The following is a 22,638-nucleotide window of genomic DNA, read 5'->3' as shown; positions in this document are numbered from 1 at the left end:
TACTTCAAATATTTTAATGAATATGCATTTTGAGAAATCCATATATATGATTTCATATCTTTGCCATTTGTATATCATGTTTCAAGTTATATTATTGATATTATGAAACCTTTCTGTTTATTCTGAAAATTTCAATGATGATAGAATGATACTGATTCTGATTTCTAAGGTAGACTTTTATGGCACGACATAAGATGAAAAGCTCTATAAATTCCAGTTGTCCTTTCCCATTTCATATATGGAGTACTATATACCTTGTAATATACATACTCTTCTAAAGTCAATGTCAACATCTAAGGTGATATAATTAGATCTAACATTGTCTCTGACCTACCTAACCAGTACAACGACCCCAACTATCAATTTATAAATTTTACTAAAAGAAACTGCAGTGTTACACTTTTGTACATAGTAATATGGAGATCCTGCAGCACTGGTGCTGTGTGATTCTTTGATAAGTTTGTTGAAACCCTAGTTAAAAAACCGTCTAAACTGCCATATTAGTGCTGGTAATTCAAACAGGGTATATTGTCGGTTTAATGATTTGCACTTGTGTTATATTCATTTACAATATGGATACAGTATTTAGATTGGCATGGTTAGATTTGAGTAACATAAACCAAAGTAATATATCAATATACATATATCACCTTTATATCATAAAGATTTTAGGACATCCTGGATATTTTTTTTCCAAATTGTTTTATTCCTTTAATTGTTATACAGGTTTAATTAATGGTTTTGATAACAGTACTGAAGGATTTTTTTCCGGTCACAGTACAAATTGAAGAAGTATTTCCTATTATAGCTACAAGTACCAGTTCTGTCAGAAAGAGATAACTTCCTGTTAAACTTCCTATAAATATTATTTTGATATTCAACAGGTATGACAGTCATATATTAATATCTTTTAAAGTAAAACACCTATTATAGAAGAGATAATAATGCTTGGCGTTTGAGTTTTAACTGGGTGTATTATTGAAATATGCTGGTCGACCAAGTTCTAAGTGCTTTACAGAGGAGTTAAATAACATTATGTAAAATCATTTACATTTTTGTATTGGCTTGGTGAAAGCTATGCCTTGTGATGACCAGCTAGAAATGTGATAACTATGCACCTGTGTGGCACATCCTTTGGCTGGTATACATTACATATTTATTGAGGAGAGAAATTCAGACATATTTTGTATTTTGGATATTTTGCATATGTAATTGTCATATGAATAGATTTTGTAAGCGTTGATGATGTGAGAACGACAACTGTTTGTTTAAACATGTGATATTGTCAGTATAGTGAGACACAGAATGTGTATTTTGAATCATTTTGTTGTCATTTATACAACTGATAACCAAATTATCTTTTCAAAGACTAAATATATCACTTTTCATGACTAATTTCTTAAGGCTATGATTCACAATTATAAATTTAGGTTTATTCGATTGGTATCTATTTTAAACGGCCAACTCCACCTACACATTTCTTTTCAAAATAGGTTCTGAAAAATTAGATTGCTTGCGGTCAATGCCTAAATAATCTGCATCTGAAAATAATTTGATCTTCAGTAATTTGTAGTATGGGATATCATATGTTTGTTGCAAAAAGTGGCTGGTTCTTGGTAACTGGAAGCTTTTGTTGGTTGTGTACACTAGTAATGAAACAAAATCCTTATCTTTATGCTTGACATGATTGGATGTATGATATTGTTTTAATTTTTGTGTATTCATGTTAAATATTATTTTGAAAGCTATTGAATTGCTTAAAATGTATTTAAAAAACTAATACGCACATTATGATATTTTATTAAGTGTAATGATAAGTAAAATCTAGAAGAATGCGATCTGTAATATCTGAGATATGTTTTCTTTATTTGTAAAAAAAAATAGATGTCAAGAAATGTCTAAATGTTATGCCATTGCCCATGGATTAAAATGGATAAGAGGTTGATTTTACTGAAAATACACACTGTATTTTGATTTGTCGACTTCCTAATTAAAACCTTTGATGTCAGCCAGGGTCATACAATTTTATTACAAGTTAATACATATGTATATAGATCAAATAAGCAAAAGTTCAATTTGTCAAAGGTGTTGATGGTATTACAGGTTTATGATTCATTTAGTGGGATTTGTTTTATAGTCGGAAATGCAAAGATCTGCGTCGCATGTTATGTATATGATATGCGTATGATGCTATTTTTACATAGCACTCAATACGCATTAAACTAGAACACCAGACATTCAAAATTTAAGTTCTGTGTGAAATTTACTCTCGTTGTGGATGATGGCATTTGTGACTGTTGCAATCAAATAATGGATATAATTGTGTACCAAGACAGTGTAAAATTAATACATTGTCTTATCTATCATGCAATTCCAATGGGTAAATAAGTATTTATATGGGGATGTGTTACAAATAATAAACAAGTTAACTATAGATTTCTTCAAACATTCCAAAACACAAGAAATAATAGTTCCCAGTGATTCTGACTCTTTTGATATAATTTTTAAGTCTATTAAAATAAACTCTGTTTTTACATCACTCGGTTTTCTGAGTTCAACTAAAAAAAACAAGCAAACTGCATGTACAATGCATCACACATTTGTAGTATTTGGGTAGTAGGCTTAAGGTAACAATGTTAAGTTATGATTCACTCTTATATACACTTTTGTTAGTTTGTTTTTCGTTTTAAAACAAATAATACCACTGGTGTATTGTAATTATATGATGTAGTATATTGAAGTGTTATTCAAATGCCGGCTTGCATTTTCTGTGCTGTCTGAGTAAGAACGATGAGGTCTAAGAATTTTGAATAATTGTGTTCATGTTTATGGGACATTTTGACTGTCAATTTCTCCAAAGATACTTCCTTTGTTTAATGTTACTAGGAATAAGGATACTGCTGTCATTCATGTCCAGGTGATATGGATAGAAATATTTATTGAAATTGTGTATATGTGATTATTTTGTTTAAAGCAATGTAAAGAAATGTTATTGAGGTGTAATCCGGTAATTTTTATGTACCAGCAGATTTTTGTCGCACAACTTATCTAAGATGTAAGCAAATATTTTACAGTTTTTCTTAGATATTTTGAAGAATTTGCCAGATCGATGCATCAATAAATATCTTTTTGATAAATCTTGGAGTTTGGTTATGTCTTTTCATTTCAAGCTCAAAATAATACTGAAAGTAATTTTTAAGTGAAAACTATATACCTATATGCTCAGATTTTGCTCAGATTAACTGTTAAGACATCATCAGTTATGAAACTGTAGCAGTTGAAACTTGTAACTTATAAATATCGCTATGGTTTCGTTTAAAGCAAATACTAATACTAAACAAGTTGTTAATGGAAGTTTGATTATTACCGTAAACAAATATAGTTTGTATTTTTAGGTCATCTGGGTCAGGATGACCTATAGTCGTCATGTTTCGTCCGTCGTCGTCCGCCGTGCGCCGTACACATTTTGAACTTCTTCTCAAGTTCTACCTGTGCAATTTAGCTGAAACTTTCATAAAATGATCCTGACATGGTCCAGACAAAGTGTTGTTATTTTTCGGGTCGATCCGATATCCAAGATGGCCGCCACAGCCGCCAACTTGAAAACACATTTTGAACTTCTTCTCAAGTTCTATCGTTGCGGTTTGGCTGAAACTTGCATAAAATTATCCTGACATGGTCCCGACAAAGTGTTGTTATTTTTCGTGTTGATCCAAAGTCCAAGATGGCCGTTATAGCTCTCCTCCTGAAAACACATTTTGAACTTCTTTTAAAGTTTTACCGGTACTATTTGGCTGAAACTTGCATGAAATGATCCTGACATGGTTCCGAGAAAGTGTTGTTACATCTCTGGTTTATCCCAAATCGAAGATTGCTACCATGACACTATATCTTATTAATTTCATATATGATTATTGCCAAGGTACTCAGGCAATTGGGCCTGCCTCTTTTTTCTTCTTTAAAAAAAAGTTTAGTACTAGATCTGAATATTACTGCTAAACACAGAAGCTATGCCGTAGTTTGAAATTATCACCCCCACCTTTAGGTAGTCGTGAACATAACGACGTAATCTCGAATTCAAAACATCGGAGGCGATGGATGTTTCGAGTCTCGTGTTTCTAAATGCTAGTCAAAGACACGAACATATCGCAAAGGACATGTTTGTTAAGATCACGATGTCGACCTTTCTAAAAGTCTCGTTAACAATTTATTTCAACCAAAACAATTTTAGGAACGTCAGAGCTTTGACATAAATATTTTATTCGCTGTTTTGCTAAGTACAGGTACTATAAGTAATAAAGTCTCTAGGAAATTACAAATCGTATCGAATATGTATATTTGTATTCAAGATGAAAGAATAAAACCATTTTGAACAATTCTGCGTGCACGTGTACTGTTCACAACGAATATGACGAAGTCACAAAAAGAGCCCCTAGCATACAGTTTACCAGACAAAATTGCAAAATCATATGCTACGAAAAATGAATACGTTTATAACATGTAATTGCTCGTCCTCGCTATTCCAGGGGTCCTTATCCTTGTCGTAATATCCACGACAGTGATAGTAACCCCTTGAATATCGAGAATGGGAATCGCTAAGAAACCAGTGCATATTGAACTGAATGATAAAATTACTCAGAGAAGAAAGCGATTTAGGTCAGTATCAATGACAGATGAAGACGACAATCCCAACAGGGGGCGTATAATAAACAAAGACCATTCATAATATGTCATCAAGGCGATAATCGTTAAAGTCGGGGGTCTTTCCAAAGGCTTCGTATTAATTACCTCATGAATGATGTTTCGCTGAAGCTGTAGCAATGATGGACGTCTAATGTTGCGAGTTGCAGGTGTCTCACCGACATTTTCAATCTAGGGATGACTGTGACATGTCAACATCATCAGCTGAAATATGTACGTGTCCACTTACGAATGCAACTTACATTGTAAATAATGAACGGAATATAATCTATATATGTGTAAATTTGTATACCATCCTAATATATTTCAAATAAAACAATCGGTTTCTATACACATGGATATGTAAAGTAACTTTATTAACGTATCACAGTATAGATCAATACAGGAGTTTTTGTTTTGCTATGAAGTTAACATGAGGATAAAGGGAGTGACGACTTGCCTGACCGCAATCAGAGAGGACCGTTAATACAAGTCATTTGTGTTAGTGATATCTTAATTAGGTAATTCGATTCTGTAGATTTTACTCTGAGACCCTTGTGACCTTCATGTTAGAAGAGGGAAAAAGTTTGCCAATGTGACACAATGTCAGGATTCTCGTGCTGTTTAAATTCAAATACAGTCATGGGACATTAGTATTCGTCTCTGTTGTTTTTCACAATATATTCTATGTATTTTTACCTTTTTTCTTTGACTTTTCCTGATCTCATCTAATGATGGATTTCAACCAAATTTGACTTACTTACAGAAAATTGTCTACATTGTCAGCTCACAATCTTTGCATAATTATCCGTTAAAGCAAAACTATTTCGTTGCCATTTTGTTAAGAACAAAGAAGGAAATGACGTCATCAAAATTAAACGGTGCACCAAAATAATGATATTTTGAAAATGAAGCATTGGAAAATTTTGAAAATATTATGAGCTGAAATTAAGTGCCAAATTTGGCGAAAATCTATCAATAAATCAGATCAGGAAAATTTATATAAGAAAGTAAAAATACGTAGAATATATAGAGAAAAAACAACAGTGACGAATTCTTATGTCGCACGACTGTAGCTCCATTCTTATTTTCATGTTATACTCGTAATACTGAAAATAATAAAGATAGTAATATCAAGAGGTTTGCTTTATATACGGATATTGACTTTGGAACTATGAAAAGTTTTTATATTAATAATGTTGGGTTTGCTTGTTCCAAATATCAGTAAAAACGGTCATTCAATCTAAAATTCAGGATGATGACGTACAGATAAACGATAAGACATATCTAATGTCTTCGTATTCTGATGCCATGTTATACGAGGAATACGAAACTTATTACAGAAAAGCGTCTCGAAATAAAGGGACATTGATATTAGTTTTCAGTATTTTTTCTCAAACCAATAAACATTTCTTATACTTGATACTGTCATGAAATTGATAACGGATCAATATTCATCTTAGTAACGTCGACTTCAAATTCACACTGTTTGTCTAGTATTGAATTTGTAGATACATTTTATGAATAAGCTAGGTGTGTTATACAGCAGTAACATTTCTAATTTCGTAGGTGTTACAATGATCCGGCGACAGCGAGTTTAATTCTCATCTGTAATAGATATTGCTCGCATTGATTTTATCATCTTATATATAGATGTATAAGTCTCGCAATCAGAAGAGATAGGATATAAGCTGAATTAGGGATCACTTCACAGTGGTCGCCTAGCTTCCAACCGTCACATAATCTGGATGACGAGGTAATTATGGTTAGGAAAGTCACATCTGTCTGTGGATTAAATAAGTAGTACGAAGCTTTGTAGTCATAGCTAGGAAGGTCGTGTTCAGTTTGTGGCGGAGACACTTGGAGTCAAATGGGAAACCCGGTGTGTTTGTTGACAAAATCCGCATTTTCAAAGTTGGTACAAAAGGCTCGAACACTGAATAATATGAGCGGGACAGATTTTCAAACAAAAAAATCATTGGATCTGTGTGCATGGGGGACATGGGCACTTTAAGGCGTTGAGAAGTAACAAATCGCTGAATCGCTGTGGTCGGATCGCTGTAAGCTAGTTCATTTAATTACTGGTTACAGTTTCAACTGTCAAAAGAACGCGGCAAATGGTTTATCCATCAAATATATTTTCACTTTAATGTTTGTAACTTACAGTGGATTAATATGGATAACACAAGTGCCAGAAGTCAGATGTCGGACAGTGCTACGGAGACACAATGGTACAATGTAGTTTTATACAGTGGTGTTAATGGATACGAAATCACTCTTACTTACCTAGTGATGAACCTCATCGTGGCGGTGTTAGGTTTGGTGGTTTTGCTCCTCAACTCTTACGCAGCTTACATTCTCTCGTGTAAATCTCATAATTGGGATGTTACGTATGTGTTCATAAAGAACCTTGCTATTTCGGATGCGTTATGCGGTTTGTTCACCATTTACAACATTTGCTATAACTTGATTCATTACAAAATGTTTTACGAGTGCCTTTTTCGCTTTAGCATGTTGAACTGTATACTATTTAACTCGTCGTTCAATCTGTTCGCTCTAACATTTGACAGGTATGTCAAGATAACTGCTCCTTATATCTACTGGAGGATATTCGAGGAGGAGAGGGCTCGAGTATTCACTATAGTGGCCTGGTGTTTCACCATCGTTCTTGCCGTGGTTCCTCTTGCGGGATGGCATACCAAACAAGAGAGTAATTACTGTGGCTATTTCGGCGTGTTCAGTAGAACCTATCTGATTGTACTCCTCTCCTTGGTTCTGGTTGGGTTTGTCTTGCTGTGTGCTATGTACATACATATTCTGATAATTGCTTCGGCCAAGAACTCACAGACCCAGATTTTCAGAGAGCGGATGCTACAGGTCCAAGGACCCGGTGTATGTAGACCACGAAATCCTGTCAAGGCGTTGTGGTGGAAACCAACAAAAATTATCCTCTTCATCATCGGTATTAACGTCCTCTGCTATACCCCTATCGGTAAGTGTATTATCAAGCTTCATAACTCTAACATTTTTAAACACAATAATATGACTGTAACATTATAACTCCAAACGTTTTGATGACAGCAAAGGTTAATTCTCTACTTACACAAGACAAGTCTGTTCATACTGGTCTATTTATCAAAACGTTATGTTAAAATATATACGCGTACCTACAGTATTTACTGTGAAACTGGATGGAGTATTTGCTCAAACGACACTGTTTCATCGGAAATTCTTAGAAATGTCGTAATTTTAGATAAACGACAGTACGGTTTATTAGATATTAAAGTCAAGTTACCGTTTTGTCCTATTTTGCCAACGATAGCAAAATAGCATCCAAGTACTTGAAATATAATTTGTTTCCTGTTTTTTGTGGTTAAAAGTTCTTTTCAAAAATATTTTAACATCAAAAGCCGTAAAAATCTTAATTTAAGGGAAGTGTATGGTATAAATTCTAAAACAACTTTAAGGTGAATACAAACGAGATGATACAGTTATTCCAACCCGATTCTGTTGGGTTGTAGATGTAAAAAAAAATATCGGACCCTGTGGTGTTGAAATCATATTAAACGGGATGAGAACATGACAATGGTTAAAAATATTTCACATCATTTTGTGTAGGTTAGGTACTTATTTAATGTAAATAAGAATTTTCAAATAAATCAAAATGTAGAAATAAAAGCTACTCCAAACGAAAGATTTATTGGCCTGAGAATATATCGATGTGGGCATCACTTTTAAGTAAGCATAACCTATGTAGAATATTTTAAAAGTTGCATATGTATAATGTAACGTCGAAAAGAGATCATAGTGAATAACGATGATTCATATGTGCAATAATAAATTTAAGCGTTATAGTTTTATTCTTGGCGATAGTCTGAACATAAATGTACATTGACCAAAGTCGGTTTTATTCTAATCAAGTGATAGTGTTTACATACAACTATAGTGAATTATCGTGTTTCCAACAACAATCGACAAATAATAGTATAAAAGATATTTGAATAATGCCATAACAACTCACGAATTATCACCGATACGATAAGGTTTTAAACGGTATTGAGAAAAAAAACTGGCAATATCAAGATATATTGGACAAGAAATATTGAAAGCGTTTGCTATATATGATATTCTTAATATAATTATACAACCTTTATTCAGGGTGACCATTAGATTATTTAAAGCATGCCACTTGGAAAAGGGATTTCATCTCCACTTTTGTTTTCTAGAAATAAAAAAAATAGAGTCTTAAAGGCCCATTACCTTTCCGGAGCAAAATATAAAGGTTTCTTAAAAACATTAATAACATCAGAAAATGCATACCGATGACCTAAAATAAGGTTACGACACCAAACATATGCAAGATTTCATGCGTAATATATGAAAACAGTGGAGAGTTAATTTGCTGTTTTGCCGTCTGTCGCAGTGATAGTCAACTACCGCGCGGTATTTAGGACGACGGCGGGAAACATAATACGACCCGCGTTATGAAAATAAACATTTTATTTATTTTAATCAAATCGTTCAGAAGGTGATGATAAAGTAGTATTAACGGTAAGTTAATAATTTTTAAGACTCTACAAAATTATCGATCTTGTTTTACATTTCCATTTTAAAAATTAAAAGCCGTTTCGGAAAGGTAGTGGGCCTTTAATTTATCACGTTTCATGTTATGCTTTGAACATATCGTTCAAGACGCAAAAAAAAACCCCAAAAAACAAATCAGTAAATCAGCATCACATATCTTATAGGGTTTCAGAATTACGTAATGTTCACGGACATATATCTGTTTATGCGCGTGGTGAAGAAATGAAATATCCGGTAAGTGATATAGGAGTGTACAATCATGTATTTCCAATCAAACTGGGCAGAGTCCAGAGTGACATTTACAACTACCTGTAATTAACAACTACCTGTCATGTCGACAAGAACTCAAAATTATTGATCGCATGTGAATCTCAGACACGTGGTGTGGCAGAATCTATTTTAGAACTATAGGAAAGACAATTTTAACGACAAAGTGTGTCGTTTGACATTGTGTTCTACATCAAAGAAACTTCTAAGTATTTAAACCGGAGAAAGAAGTCAAAGGTCCATTGAAAATGTCTTTAAACTATTATGAAAGGTTGAAGATGATATGGAAAAAATTATGTTTATGCATTTATTTTTTATTTTTTTTTATAGTATGTTCTACATATTACATCAAGGTGTACCAAAACATGACAAAGAAATTCTTATTTCATACTAAAGAGCTTCAAGCTATAAAATGTTTCTTAATTGATTTTAAAGATAAGAGGAATAAAACGTGAAAGAAAATAGCTAAACGAGTATATTTGATATTCACGCGACGTAAGATAGACCTAGTGGTGATATGTCGCGTAATACATATTTCGCGGTGTATCATTTTAGTCATGCTTTAAACTATGGAGCATCATATACTTAACGAATCGGAAAGACTCACAAATTTCAAATATGTGACCAACTAACAGATACATCTATAAAGAAGTCATTTAGGAAAAAAACCGAATATATTTGTCACCATAACGTCATTTTCCTGTTGTCCAATGTTACATCGCGGCTTCACAAATACGTAAGAAAGTCATGGTTGCTAAAATTCACCTATCTTAAGTATGGTATAGTGGCGTAGGAAGATGGAACGTAATGGGGGGGGCAAAGGTCCTCAATATTTTGTAACACCCCCCCCCCCCCCGCCGCCGCACATACAGGAGGAGATTAATTCAACTCCCAACCATATATGTTTTATGTACATTTTTCATATATCAGTAAATTTAATCCTTGTACACATTTATAGACAGTGGGGTCGCTATAAAAGGATATTAACGAATACGCAAATTGGCCAGATTAGCGTGTGAGCGCCGAAGGCGCGAGATTTTAGTGTTTTAGGTGTCTGAGGGTGACCCCCGGAAAAAATATAGTAATTTAGAATGGCTGAGATGAGGTTTTACAATGTATTTTGATGATTTTGCGAGCGCCCGAAAGCGCGGGATTTTGGTGTTTGGGGGGGGGTCCGGGGCCTCCTCTAGGAAAAATATTACGATTTAGAATAGCTTAAATGAGTTTTGATGAATTTGCGAGCGCCCGAAAGCGCGAGATTTTGGTGTTTGGGGGGTCCGGGTGTCTACCCCGGAAAAAAATTACGGTTTAGAATGGCTGAGATAAGTTTTACGATGTATTTTAATGATTATAAAGCGTTCTTAACATGGTAATTTTTCTATTTAAAGCTGCTTGCATTTAGAAATGATAATTGTGTCGTCAAAACATTATGCAACCCTACTCGATCTGAATACACCGGCTTCACACCATCGGCACATGGTTGTGTAACATAAAAAAATGAATTAATATTGTCTCGCTAAGACATAAACAAATTGATCTTTTAAGAGATTTTTTTTAGGTAGTACATAAAATCCTGTGTATTGAATTTTGACTAGGCCTATTTAAGATTTGACATTATGTGCTTGAACGTTTTAGGAAATACGCCGCGCAGTTGAAAGTTGAAATTAGTCGCTAACTCCCCTTTATGCACAATTTCTTTATGGAAAGTCTGAGAATTGATGACACTAGGTTCTAAAATCAACGACTTTTACTCTAGACGTTGACTGAAGAGGAGCGTGTGTGTACAGAAATTAGTTATCGGGTTTAGGAGAAGATTAGAAAAAAAATCTGAACTTTGGAGTTTCCCTCTAACAATTTCTGTAGAAAATCAATTTTAGAATCTAACTTATCTATAAAGTCTAAAAACGCAACATATTTAGAAACTAACTAACTTCATACATCCCTACAAAATATAAAAAAGAACAGTTTTCTTCAAATGAAGTATATATATATAATCAACGATTTTAGAACAGAAATCTACATACCAATAAGTTTCTTAGAGAAAATCACTGAATTTAGGATCCAAGCTAACTTCTATTATACTTCACAGAGAGTTTAAAGTGAAATTATGAACGAGCTTCCTTCCCCTTCCTTAAAAAAAGTGTGACAATAAAAGGGGGGGGGGGAAGCCAATGAATCTAAGAACTAGTTTCCTTCAAATAAATTCTAGAGAAGGTTTTGTTCATGATAAAGCTTCATTTAGACACAATATAAAGAAAGGCTTTTTGACTTTCTCTGATTTCTAAAGGTTCTATATAAGATTAAAATCAAGAAGCAATCTTTGAATCTCTATTTTGCTAAGTCAACAAATAATGACATTTTCTTAACTTCGTCTTTGATTTTCTCTTTGTAGGTATATACGTGCCTTGTGTGTTGTTTGGTGTTCTGGATGACTTGGATGTGGGAACACAGGGGACATTACTCCTGTATATATCATGCCCTCTTTACCTCAACAGCTTGGCCAATCCCATTATCTACGCATACAAGATCCCTATGGTCCGCAAGGCATTCCGGCGATTTATGGACTGCTCTAGATCCGATAATTATTAAACGTTGTCATTTTTATAAACTATTTTTAATATGTGGTGTTTGATATTTAGGCTATTGTGTCTTAATATATTTCCGTTCATTTATGAATAAATGATATAAAATATACCCACTTTGTTGTACTCTCCGTAATGTGCATCCTCGATACTCCAGGGGTTACTGACGTTTTATCCACCTCTGGACTATATCATAGTAAATCTGAAGGCAGTTCAACAGAAAAAAAATCTGAAGCAATCACAGGTCTGCAAAGATTTCCTTTCTTTGGAGAACGCTATAGAAAAAGCAACGCCCAAGTTCAAGACACATAGCCAACCACACTGTACCGTTATACGGCTCTTTTGATGTAGGCCTACATTATAGAAATAAATTTCCTGTTCTGTTCTGCTGCCTCCATTTTCACTATGAGATAGTCCAGCCCCGATTACGAAACTTAAGTGCAGATTTAAGTCAAAACTTAAGTTTTTCTTCTTATGTAACTTTAATTAACTGAAAATTATAGACTTTAAATAAGTTTTTGACTTAAGTTTGTTCGAGAAATCGGGACCGGGGTGGACCTTATAATTAAAGGCCCACAACCTTTTCGGAGCAAAATATAAAGCTTTCTTAAAACCATTATTATCATCAGAAAATATATACCGATTAACAAAGATGAGATTACACCAAACACATGCAAGATTTCCTGCGTAATATATGAAAACCGTGAGCGGAGAGTCATTTCGCTACTTTTCCGTCTGGCGCAGTGATATTCAAATACCGCGCGTTATTTAGTACGACGGCGGGAAACATAAGACGACCCGCGTTATAAAAATAAACATTTTATTTATTTGAATTTAATGTTCAGAAGGTGATGGTGAATTTAGCATTAACTTTAAGTTAATAAATTTTGCGACAGTACAAAATTATCGATCTTGTTTCACATTCCCATTTCAAAAATGAAAAGCTGTTTCGGAAAGGTACTGGTAAGGCCCACTACTTTTTCAGAACAGAATAAAAAAGTTTCCAAAGAACAATAATAACATAGGAATATATATCGATGGCCTAAGATGAGGTCATAACACCAAAACAAATACAGGATTGTCTGCTTGATCAAAGTTGACAGTGAAGATTCATTTGGTGTATTGTCGTATAGCGCAGTGATGTAATTAAAGTGATAGTCAACTAATGTAACAGAGATAATTAGGATGACAGTGGGAAACATAAGACGACCCGCGTTATGTATTAGATATGTCGTTACTTCAAAAATGTCGAAAACAATCCCTAGTGTTATTTTTAAACGAGAAAAACAATTGCTTAATGCAGAAATATTATGTTTACATGTATGTGTGGGTTTCTGCTTAATGAGATATTGGACACGCAATTTGGGGACCAATTTAAAGATGCTCCTCCGCCGACAGAGCATAAACAATACTCATCATTTGAACAATATTGGGTTTGCTTACTTCATTTCATATACTCAAGGATTTATAAGTGAGATATATATACGTCCTTGATATACTATACTGCCACGGAATTATTGGGGGGTGCAATTAATTTTTTTTCTATGTTTTTAACTTGAAGTAAAATTAGAAGCTCAAACTTTTCAATGGTGGTAATAGTGTAAAAAAGTAAATTCTGTAACCGGAGAAAAATACTAAATCGTCTGCTTCTGTTTTTGGTAGTGAATTAAGAAGCTGATTATGCCCAAGGGGAAATAACATCGACAATATAATTTATGAAATCCGGAACTTGTGCTTGTTTTAGAATTAGAAGGGACAAGGAAATCGGAATGCCTTACCTTTTTTCTTACTTGATGGTAGAAGTGTTCGAGATGTTCCGATGTTACTGACATGCGCACTTATTAAGCTTAGACCAGCGATGGCGGTAAAAATGAAACGCATACCGTAAACAACATAATGTGAGTAAGATTATTACAGTGATCGGATCCATATGTGTAGAGTAATGTAGAGTAATTCTATATACTAGTAAAGTTCACTAGAACTATACTAGATTTAGTTCACTAGAACTATACTAGATTTAGTTCACTAGAACTATACTAGATTGGAACCACCTGGGAAATAGTGTACGTAGTTCATTGTAGCAGTATCGAGGCATTCAGATCAGCCACAGGCGTCTGCATCTGGTTTTGGAAAAATAAAATATCCTATCTCTACTATTGTTCATATAGTAGGGGTATGATATTTTATTTTTTCCAAAGCCAGATGCAGACGACTTTTTACTAAACCACCTCCTACGCTCTCTCTCACCCGCTGCAAGATTACCAGTTTGGCCAAAACTAAAATATTGTTTGTTTGCCAGGCGACCAGTTCTCGCCATCGCATCTGTATCTACACAATTTCCACGCAAATGTAGTCAATAAAGCCTTCTTCTGATAGCAGACACTTTCAAGCTGATTTCTACAAAAAAATGTCTCAAATTCGTCTGTGATCATCAGCTGCATGATCATACATATGCGATGGCGAGATTTGGTACTCGGCGAGAACTGGTCGCCTGCCAGTACCTATCCATTTGAAACCCCCCCTATTCAAATTATTTATCGAGTTTCAAACTTTCAATTTTATTTTATTGACATATTTAGGGCTTTTCACTACATGGTGAAAAGTAGAACGAATATACGAATCCGGCCTGCTATACCTTTCGGCCGGGTACGAATTGGTCCCTATGTGTCGTAGTGGAGCACTGCCTCCAAAAATCACTCGGGCACAGTTTTCTATACTTTTTTGTAGGTTTCCAATTATTTTATGGGTATACATGCATTTACATATCATTTTTGTCCAAAACAAACATAACTAGCATTCTTAATATCTACCGTACTGCTCACAAGATGTCAGATTCACAATTTGTGGACTTGCCGTATAAATTCCCTTCAGAAAGCCCTTTATATATATTAAAAAAAATAATGCCTCGATGAGAATTTGATATTTTATATGGTTCAGTTTTATTGCCTAGTAGGTAAGCAATATCAAAAATAAAGTATGATAAAATGCAAACAAACGTTTTATAATGGTTTGCGTAATCATAATTTTGCTCCATTAGCAGTAATAGGCACCAATTGTAGCTCTAAAGACGACACCATATTCTGTCTAAAAGTCTTTTGAGCTACAATATTGCAGCTAGGTGAAAAGACCTATTGTTTTCGTTAAGTTTCTTATTCTTATTAGGGCTTTTCACTATTTGTGAAAAGACCTATTGTTTTCGTTAAGTTTCTTATTCTTATTATTATTATTATTAGGGCTTTTCACTATTTGTGAAAAGACCTATTGTTTTCGTTAAGTTTCTTGTTATTATCGGTCAAACGGTAAGACATAGGATAAAAATGATTTCAGTTTCTTTAAAATATGTATCTGAAGGGGTTCCATGAACAAAATTAAGTAGGTCAAAAATTCCAAAATGGCCGCCATGACGTAAAACCTAAAAACACAAAAACTGCTATAACTCAAAAGGTATGAAAGCTGTTTCAAATCTGAAAGTATTTTATTGTAGGGAATGAACATATCTAACTTCTACCCATTACATGTTTCCACAAAATATGTCTTGTTAAAAAGCTCGCTAGAGGTCAAAGTTTACCAAAAGTGACTATTTTTAGATTTTTTTTTAATTATTCATGTTTTCCCAACTCTTTGCATTGCATTTATGCAGTATGCCATTCTGAAGATTCTGATGTGTTCAACTTAAAATTGGTCTACTAATTATTTTTTTATGACGTAATTAATATTTAAGTAAGATTTTTTTGCAAATTTCGACAATTATATTTTAAACATCTTCTCTGATTCCACCAGTCCGATCAAGCCCAAACTCACACAAGATCTTCCAGTTCCACTTGTCACCATGACCAATTCTTGTTAATATGATGTTGATTCAAATTCAAATATGGCCGCAATGACGTCACTTCCGGTTTAACATAGACAGCCATAATTCGTTAACCACTGAGCCAATTCCTTTGATTTTTTATATATGTGATATAGAATATCATACTGAGAAACTTTGTAATTGTACATTTTTCTCTAAAATGTCAACTTCCGGTTGATCATTGACTCATAATGCAAATTCGCCGTTTTCGGTGAAAATCACGAAAACAACTTCTTTTCAAGTTATACATGGTATAGAGGCTTGATATTGCGCATGAAGTATGCTTAGGTAGTTGTCTATCAGGTTTGAAAAAAACAAACGAGCTTGACCTTCATCCCAAGTCACAGAGTGCTTGTGATTTTAGAGCTATGGAAATTATCCAGTGAAAATACAGCTCATTGAGACATCCATAGCTCGTTAACCACACGGCCAATTTCTTTCATTTTTGGATATGTTATGTAGAATTGAAAGTGAAACAATTAACTTTATTACCACTTTTCTGTTATACGTAAACTTTCGATTGTAAATAAGGGTCAAAGTTCAAAAGTGCAATTTTTCAGCAAAATCATTAACATATAATAACAAATCTTCTTTTGAAATTCTAGAAGGCCTAGACACCTAATATTAGGCATGAAGCATGCTGACATAAATGCCTACCAAGTTATTCAATATGATTGACCTTGGCCTATATTCAAGGTCACAGGGGCCAAGAAATATAAAATATCCAAATGACTACTTCTCAAATTCTTGAAGGCCTAGAGATCTTATATTACGCATGCAGGATGCAGAAATAAATGATTGTCAAGTTTGTGAATACAAATGACCTTGACCGGAATACGTTTTAGGTGAAAAGCCCGTCAAATTGTCCCGGTGACAATTTCTAGTTCTTATTATTATTCTTCTTCCTGTTTTTGTGAACGCTCTATCGGACAAACGGTAAGACATAGGATAAAAATTATTTCAGTATGTTTAAGACATAAAACTAAAGGTGATCCATGAACAAAATTAAGTAGGTCAAAAAATCCAATATGGCCGCCATGACGGAAAACCTAAAAACACAAAAAACTGCTCTAACTCAAAAAGTTTGAAAGCTATTTCAAATATGAAGGTATTTTATTGTAGGGAATGGACATATCTAAGTTTTTTCCGTTACATGTTAATACAAAATATGTCTCGTTAAAAAGTTCGCTACAGGTCAAAGTTTACCTAATGTTACTATTTTTAGATTTTTTTTTCATTATTCAATTTTTTCCAAACTTTTTGCATTAAATCGGTGAAGTATCTCATTCTGAAGATTTTGATGTCTTCAAATTAAATATTGGTCCACTAAATAATTTTTTATGACATAATTAATATTTATCTAAGACTTTTTTGAAAATTTCGACAATTATATTTTAAACATCTCCTCTGATTTCACCAGTCCGAATAAGCCCAAACTCACACATGATCTTCCACTTATCACCGTGACCAATTCTTGTTAATATGGTGTTGATTTGATTTCGCAATGACGTCATTTTCGGTTTAACCTAGACAGCCATAACTCGTTAACCACTGAGCCAATTCCTTTTATTTTTTTTATATGTCATGTAGAATAGAATACTGAGAAACTTTGTAATTGAACATTTTTCTCTAAAGAGTCAACTTCCGGTTGATCATTGACTCGTAATGCAAATTCACCGAGTTCGGTGAAAATCACGAAAATAACTTCTTGTCAAGTTCTACATGGTATAGAGGCTTGATATTGAGCATGAAGTATGCTTAGGAAGTTGACTATCAAGTTTGAAAAAATAAACGACCTTGACCTTCATCCCAGGTCACAGAGTGCTTGTGATTGTAGAGCTATGAAAATGATCCAGTGAAAATACAGCTCATTTAGACAGCCGTAGCTCGTTAACCACAGAGCCAATTTTTTTCATTTTTGACCTTGACCTATATCAAAGGGCACTCGGGCTAAAAATCCTAAAATCTTCAAATGACTTATTGTAAAGTTCTGAAAGGCCTAAGACCTGGTATTGGACTTTTGGTACATTGAAACTAAGCGCTACCAAGTGTTTTATAAATGACCTTGAACGAAGTAGCTTTTAGGTGAAAAGCCCGTCAAATTGTCCCGGTGACAATTTCTAGTTTTAAAACTTGTTTTCATTGATGTCAGAATCAGATCTTTATTTCATTTACATTGGTATCTGCTTGTACATGTCTTGCTACTTATCCTTGACACTCATTGGATATGTAGGGAATCATAGTAAGTGATGTATATAAATTTTGCTTTAAAACATATAGAGAAAGCAATTAGAATGTAACTATGTAAATAAAATAAAATATTTTTCCTACCTACCTACCCAGTCATAAAGTCTTGGGTAGGGTTTAGGCAAACACACAATTTATTAATTCTGGCCTTTTGGAATAGAGTGGCATAATCCATACAGATATGTGTACACATACAGATATACATCTAATCATATTACATCTGTTTTCTTTCCGCTAAACACATTATATATACAGACACATAAAGAAGAGCTTCATCCATAGGGTCTCGCTCTTGATGTTATTTTTCTGGTGATACTACTAACTGTATAGACAAGGTAGGCCGATACTTTACTTACTTTACCATCGATAAATCTGCCTCTGATTTACTATCGTTTATGGGTAAGTTTCCCCTAAAGGAAAGGAATGAATTCCCCTCTGGCCTAAAATTCCCCTGAAGATTTAAAAATTCTCCATTTGAAGCCAAAAATGACCGTTTTTGTAACACAATTTTCCCTGTGACTCATTTTTCATTAAATGTTTTATACTTTTGTTTGCAAATTTCTTCATATTTATCATATAGCTACTGCATATTTCATAATTAACTCAAATTTTTAGCTCACCTGGCCCGAAGGGCCGGTGAACTTATGTCATGGCGCGGCGTCCGTCGTCCGTCCGTCGTCCTTCCGTCAACATTTCATTTAAATCGCTACTAGTCATAGAGTTCTGCATGGATTGTAACCAAATTTGGCCACAAACATCCTTTGGGGAAGGGGAACAGAACTTGTATAAATTTTGGCTCTGCAGACCCCCCGGGGGCAGGAGGGGCGGGGCCCAACAGGGAAAATAAAGGTAAATACTATAAAACGCTACTTGTCCTAGAGTTCTGCATGGATTGTAACCAAATTTGACCAGAAACATCCTTGGGGTAATAAGGGGAACATAACTTGTATAAATTTAATTTGGCTCTGATCCCCTGGGGGCAGGAGGGGCGGGGCCCAATAGGGGAAATAGAGGTAAATCCTATATATCGCTACTTGTCCTAGAGTTCTGCATGGATTGTAACCAAATTTGGCCACAAATGTCCTTGGGGGAAGGGGAACAGAACTTCTGGCTTTTGGCTTTGACCCCCTGGAGCAGAAAGAAAGGGGCCCAATAGGGGAAATAGAGGTAAACATTCAAATTCCTTCAGAAAAGAAACAATGAACTTGTATTCGGAACATTCCTAGGCATTACGTATATATACAAACCAGGTGAGCGATACAGGCCCTCTGGGCCTCTTGTTCATTATTGAGCTCAAAATCTTGCTTTCCTAAATCTAAAAATAAAATCGGTTGTTTTACAGTACTTTTTCGTCAAAATGAATATTTCGCCAAACTTTTCCCCTATTTTGAAAAAAGGGTAGTTTCCCCCAAAACCTAGAGTGATCCCTGTATACCGTAGTCGTGATGTAGGAAAAGAGTAATTGTTTGCATTTCACGAAACACAATATTTCCACCTAAACAAAAAAACCATGGAGTATTTGTCAACAGCTCCATACATTCAGAAATTTATATGGACACACAGTAGAATATGCTCACAATCACGACTACTGGTTGGGTCCCAGTATGTCTGGGCCAATAACAAGATAGCCAGAAAATTACAATTTATAACTACAGTTGGTAGTAGACTAAAGGTTACACATTGTGCACACGGTGTGAACCACGAGTGGACACGGAGTGCACGAGGTTTAGACTACAGGTAGACACGGAGTGCACAAGGTTGAGACTACAGGTAGACACGGAGTGCACTACCTGTGAACACGGTGTCCACTACAGGTGGACATCGTGTCCAGGTAAAATATCCACTACATCCAGACCACAGACAGACTAGATGATGTGCCACAGAAATATGAGGAAATATGTATTGATTCTGCAGTCTATATGGACTTTGACAGATAGAAATAGTTATTGCGATCAGAAACATAATATTTATTGCAACATAAAAATTGCTGTTAATTACTGGAAATCATTCGTAGTGTAATGTTTATTTGAATAGATACAAAGTGAAATGTACCAATATATATTATCATACAATTTAATTTATAAATAAGGACGTTAATTATAGAATTTATAAAAGCAAATTAACTGCGTTGCAAATTAACTGCGTACGGTAAACCACATACTGGTTATGTCTCATCAATGGATAGTTCCCAGTAAAAACTATTTTTCTTAGCTAGTTATAAGTAGTCTAAAGATGAAATTCTTTTTCGTACGCATAAAGTGATGAACCTTGCGTGGAGTAAGATTTTTAGTATAAGCAAATCGTCGCCAAAGAGATATTTTGATCGGCAAATTATTTTGATTAAAAAGAATATATTGATGGACATAATAAAAGCAAGGACATATAAACATAAACAAATTAAATTCTTCATAAAATGTTTAACTATGTATGTATGGAATATAGTTTTCTAAACGGCAAGGTGCGCGAAATAGTTTGTATAATACGTATACATTTGCTACATGGAACCTGGCGCATTGCAAAGCATTGGAAAATGAGAAATCGTCCATAGACGTTAAAAATCGGCATTAGAAATTACACTCAACCGATTTAGGAACCTGTAAGCACTGGCTTAAGAAAGCAAAAATTTATTATCGGGCATGTGGCTGCTCGTGAGCATCAACACTGTTCAAAGGACCGATCGCTAAAATGTAGGTCACATGTCTGATAACAAATCAAACAGACAGAATCAAAATAAATCCAACTTCTACCCATTTAAACTGTAGATTCATAGTTGTTGATTAGATTCTGAATTTGTCATAATTATTTTAATTCTAGAAACCTTGATAATTTGACAATATCCTATTCTGACCTTCTTTTACAAACCGCGTGAGTTATATGATAACAATATATATATTAATGTATGATCCCCTAGGCTAGGACTGCAGTTGCCATAGTCACTTGGACTTCATACTGTTCCATCAACCACACAGGTATGATAATACCAATTACCTAACATTGGTCAGAGTGGGGCCAGGGGCCTGCTATATGTTCAGTCAAGTGTATCACAGACTTACAACACCTGTATACATGTAGTACCTTATGCCAACCCCAGGAGGTCCATTTATAGCATGCTGTACTTAGGTGGCAGCCTCTCTACATACATACATTGTACTCATCACACAAATACGTACAGTTATACAACAATGCTAGTCAATATGGATATGTGTTTTAACTGGTAGTGCATTTTAATTTATTTGTTAATGAAGCTTTATATATTAAAATTAAAAATAATCTAAATACCAAGTGTATAGTTAACTAAAACATTTATTTCAAGATTATTGGAATATCATATTTCATCCAATATCTTTTCATTAATTTAATTTTTTTTACATATCAGAAATCTGATTATCATGACTATGTATATAAATACCATATTACAATGTTGAATAAGTACCTAATCTACATTAATTTTGATTATAATATATACATGTATTATTTATTATTTTTTTTTTTTTTTTTTAGGAGGGGTGGGGGAGGGGTTGAGTTGCTTTATTATTACATTACGAAGTAATTTGTCTTTCAGGCTATTGGCTGGCTAGAAGTCTTTTATTTTTCATTACCACTTAAAGCCAGCGTAAAAATCTAAGTTGAAAACTTCACACTCTACATTTTTGTTTTGAAAAAGTGTGATAAAATAGCAAGGGTCGGAAGTAAAAAATAGGGTAGGTAGGGGTACCTGAAACATACATTTTTTTTTTGCCCTATCTCATAGTAAAACTGAAGGCAGCTCAGAAAAAAAATCTGAACAAATCACAAAAATTTCATTTGCAGACTACACAGAGAGTGACACCCAACTTCAAAGCCACATATAGTCAACTACAGTGTATCAATCGTTATACGACTCTTTTCACTTTGATAGGCATCAAATTTAAAGGACTAAATTACCTGTTCTGTTGCCTCCATTTTTACTATGAGATAGTACAGGGGTTTAATGATGGTAAGTGATTGTAACCCCTGGAGTATATATTGAGTAATTCCAGTATGAGCCACACCTGGATATGGACTATCTCATAGTACAACTGGAGGCAGTTCAGGAGAAAAAATTATCAATGATTGTCAGTTTTTGGTTTTATTTTTAAGGAGAAAACCTGGTGTGGACTAAAAAGGTTGATTAGAATCTGAGGGGAAGTGTAAAGAGCAAAGTTGAAACAGTTGATGGAAAATTAAATGTTACGGTGGAAGCTAAGACGATCAACAATGGACACTCTAAGAATTCTGGAAATGGAGGAGAAACGAGCCAAAACAGTTGAAAAGAGGAGAAGCAATTTGCTAATTATGGAAGATAAATTGAGAAAGAAAACGTTTCTGAAGAACTTACTGGAGGAGGTAAATGTGGTTTTTAGTGCTAATTATCATAAATTAAGGATGTATTCTTCTGAGGTTTCAGTC

General features: G+C 34.2%; 2 protein-coding genes across 3 annotated transcripts in view; both read left to right on the top strand.

Annotated features, from left to right (window-relative positions):
* The first annotated feature begins 6,537 nt into the window (after positions 1-6,537).
* LOC138310597 (adenosine receptor A3-like) lies at positions 6,538-12,189 on the top strand. Its single transcript, XM_069251867.1, has 2 exons — positions 6,538-7,672; positions 11,924-12,189. Exons 1-2 carry the CDS (start codon positions 6,856-6,858, stop codon positions 12,118-12,120), a joined length of 1,014 nt encoding a protein of 337 aa, XP_069107968.1. The 5' UTR covers positions 6,538-6,855; the 3' UTR covers positions 12,121-12,189.
* Positions 12,190-13,958: 1,769 nt separating this feature from the next.
* The window catches only part of LOC138329631 (golgin subfamily A member 6-like protein 7), a 32,060-nt gene continuing 23,380 nt past the window's right edge, over positions 13,959-22,638 (top strand). For both annotated transcript variants that reach the window (XM_069276736.1, XM_069276746.1), the window contains exons 1-2: positions 13,959-14,011; positions 22,330-22,575. In XM_069276736.1, the coding sequence (XP_069132837.1) occupies positions 22,417-22,575 (159 nt within the window). In that variant the 5' untranslated portion in view covers positions 13,959-14,011; positions 22,330-22,416. The remainder of the gene's footprint in view (positions 14,012-22,329; positions 22,576-22,638) is intronic.

The sequence above is a fragment of the Argopecten irradians genome, chromosome 1 (assembly GCF_041381155.1).
Source record: "Argopecten irradians isolate NY chromosome 1, Ai_NY, whole genome shotgun sequence".
In the NCBI taxonomy this organism is placed as follows: Eukaryota; Metazoa; Mollusca; class Bivalvia; order Pectinida; family Pectinidae; genus Argopecten; species Argopecten irradians.
Note: the sequence above shows the minus strand (reverse complement) of the source record. Positions and strands in the feature narration are given on the sequence as shown.

Excerpts from the sequence above, each read along its gene's own strand:
- LOC138310597 (XM_069251867.1), top strand. The coding sequence starts at position 6,856 with ATGGATAACACAAGTGCCAGAAGTCAGATGTCGGACAGTGCTACGGAG. Across the intron at positions 7,673-11,923 it reads CCTCTGCTATACCCCTATCG|GTATATACGTGCCTTGTGTG; the intron begins GTAAGTGTATTA and ends TTCTCTTTGTAG.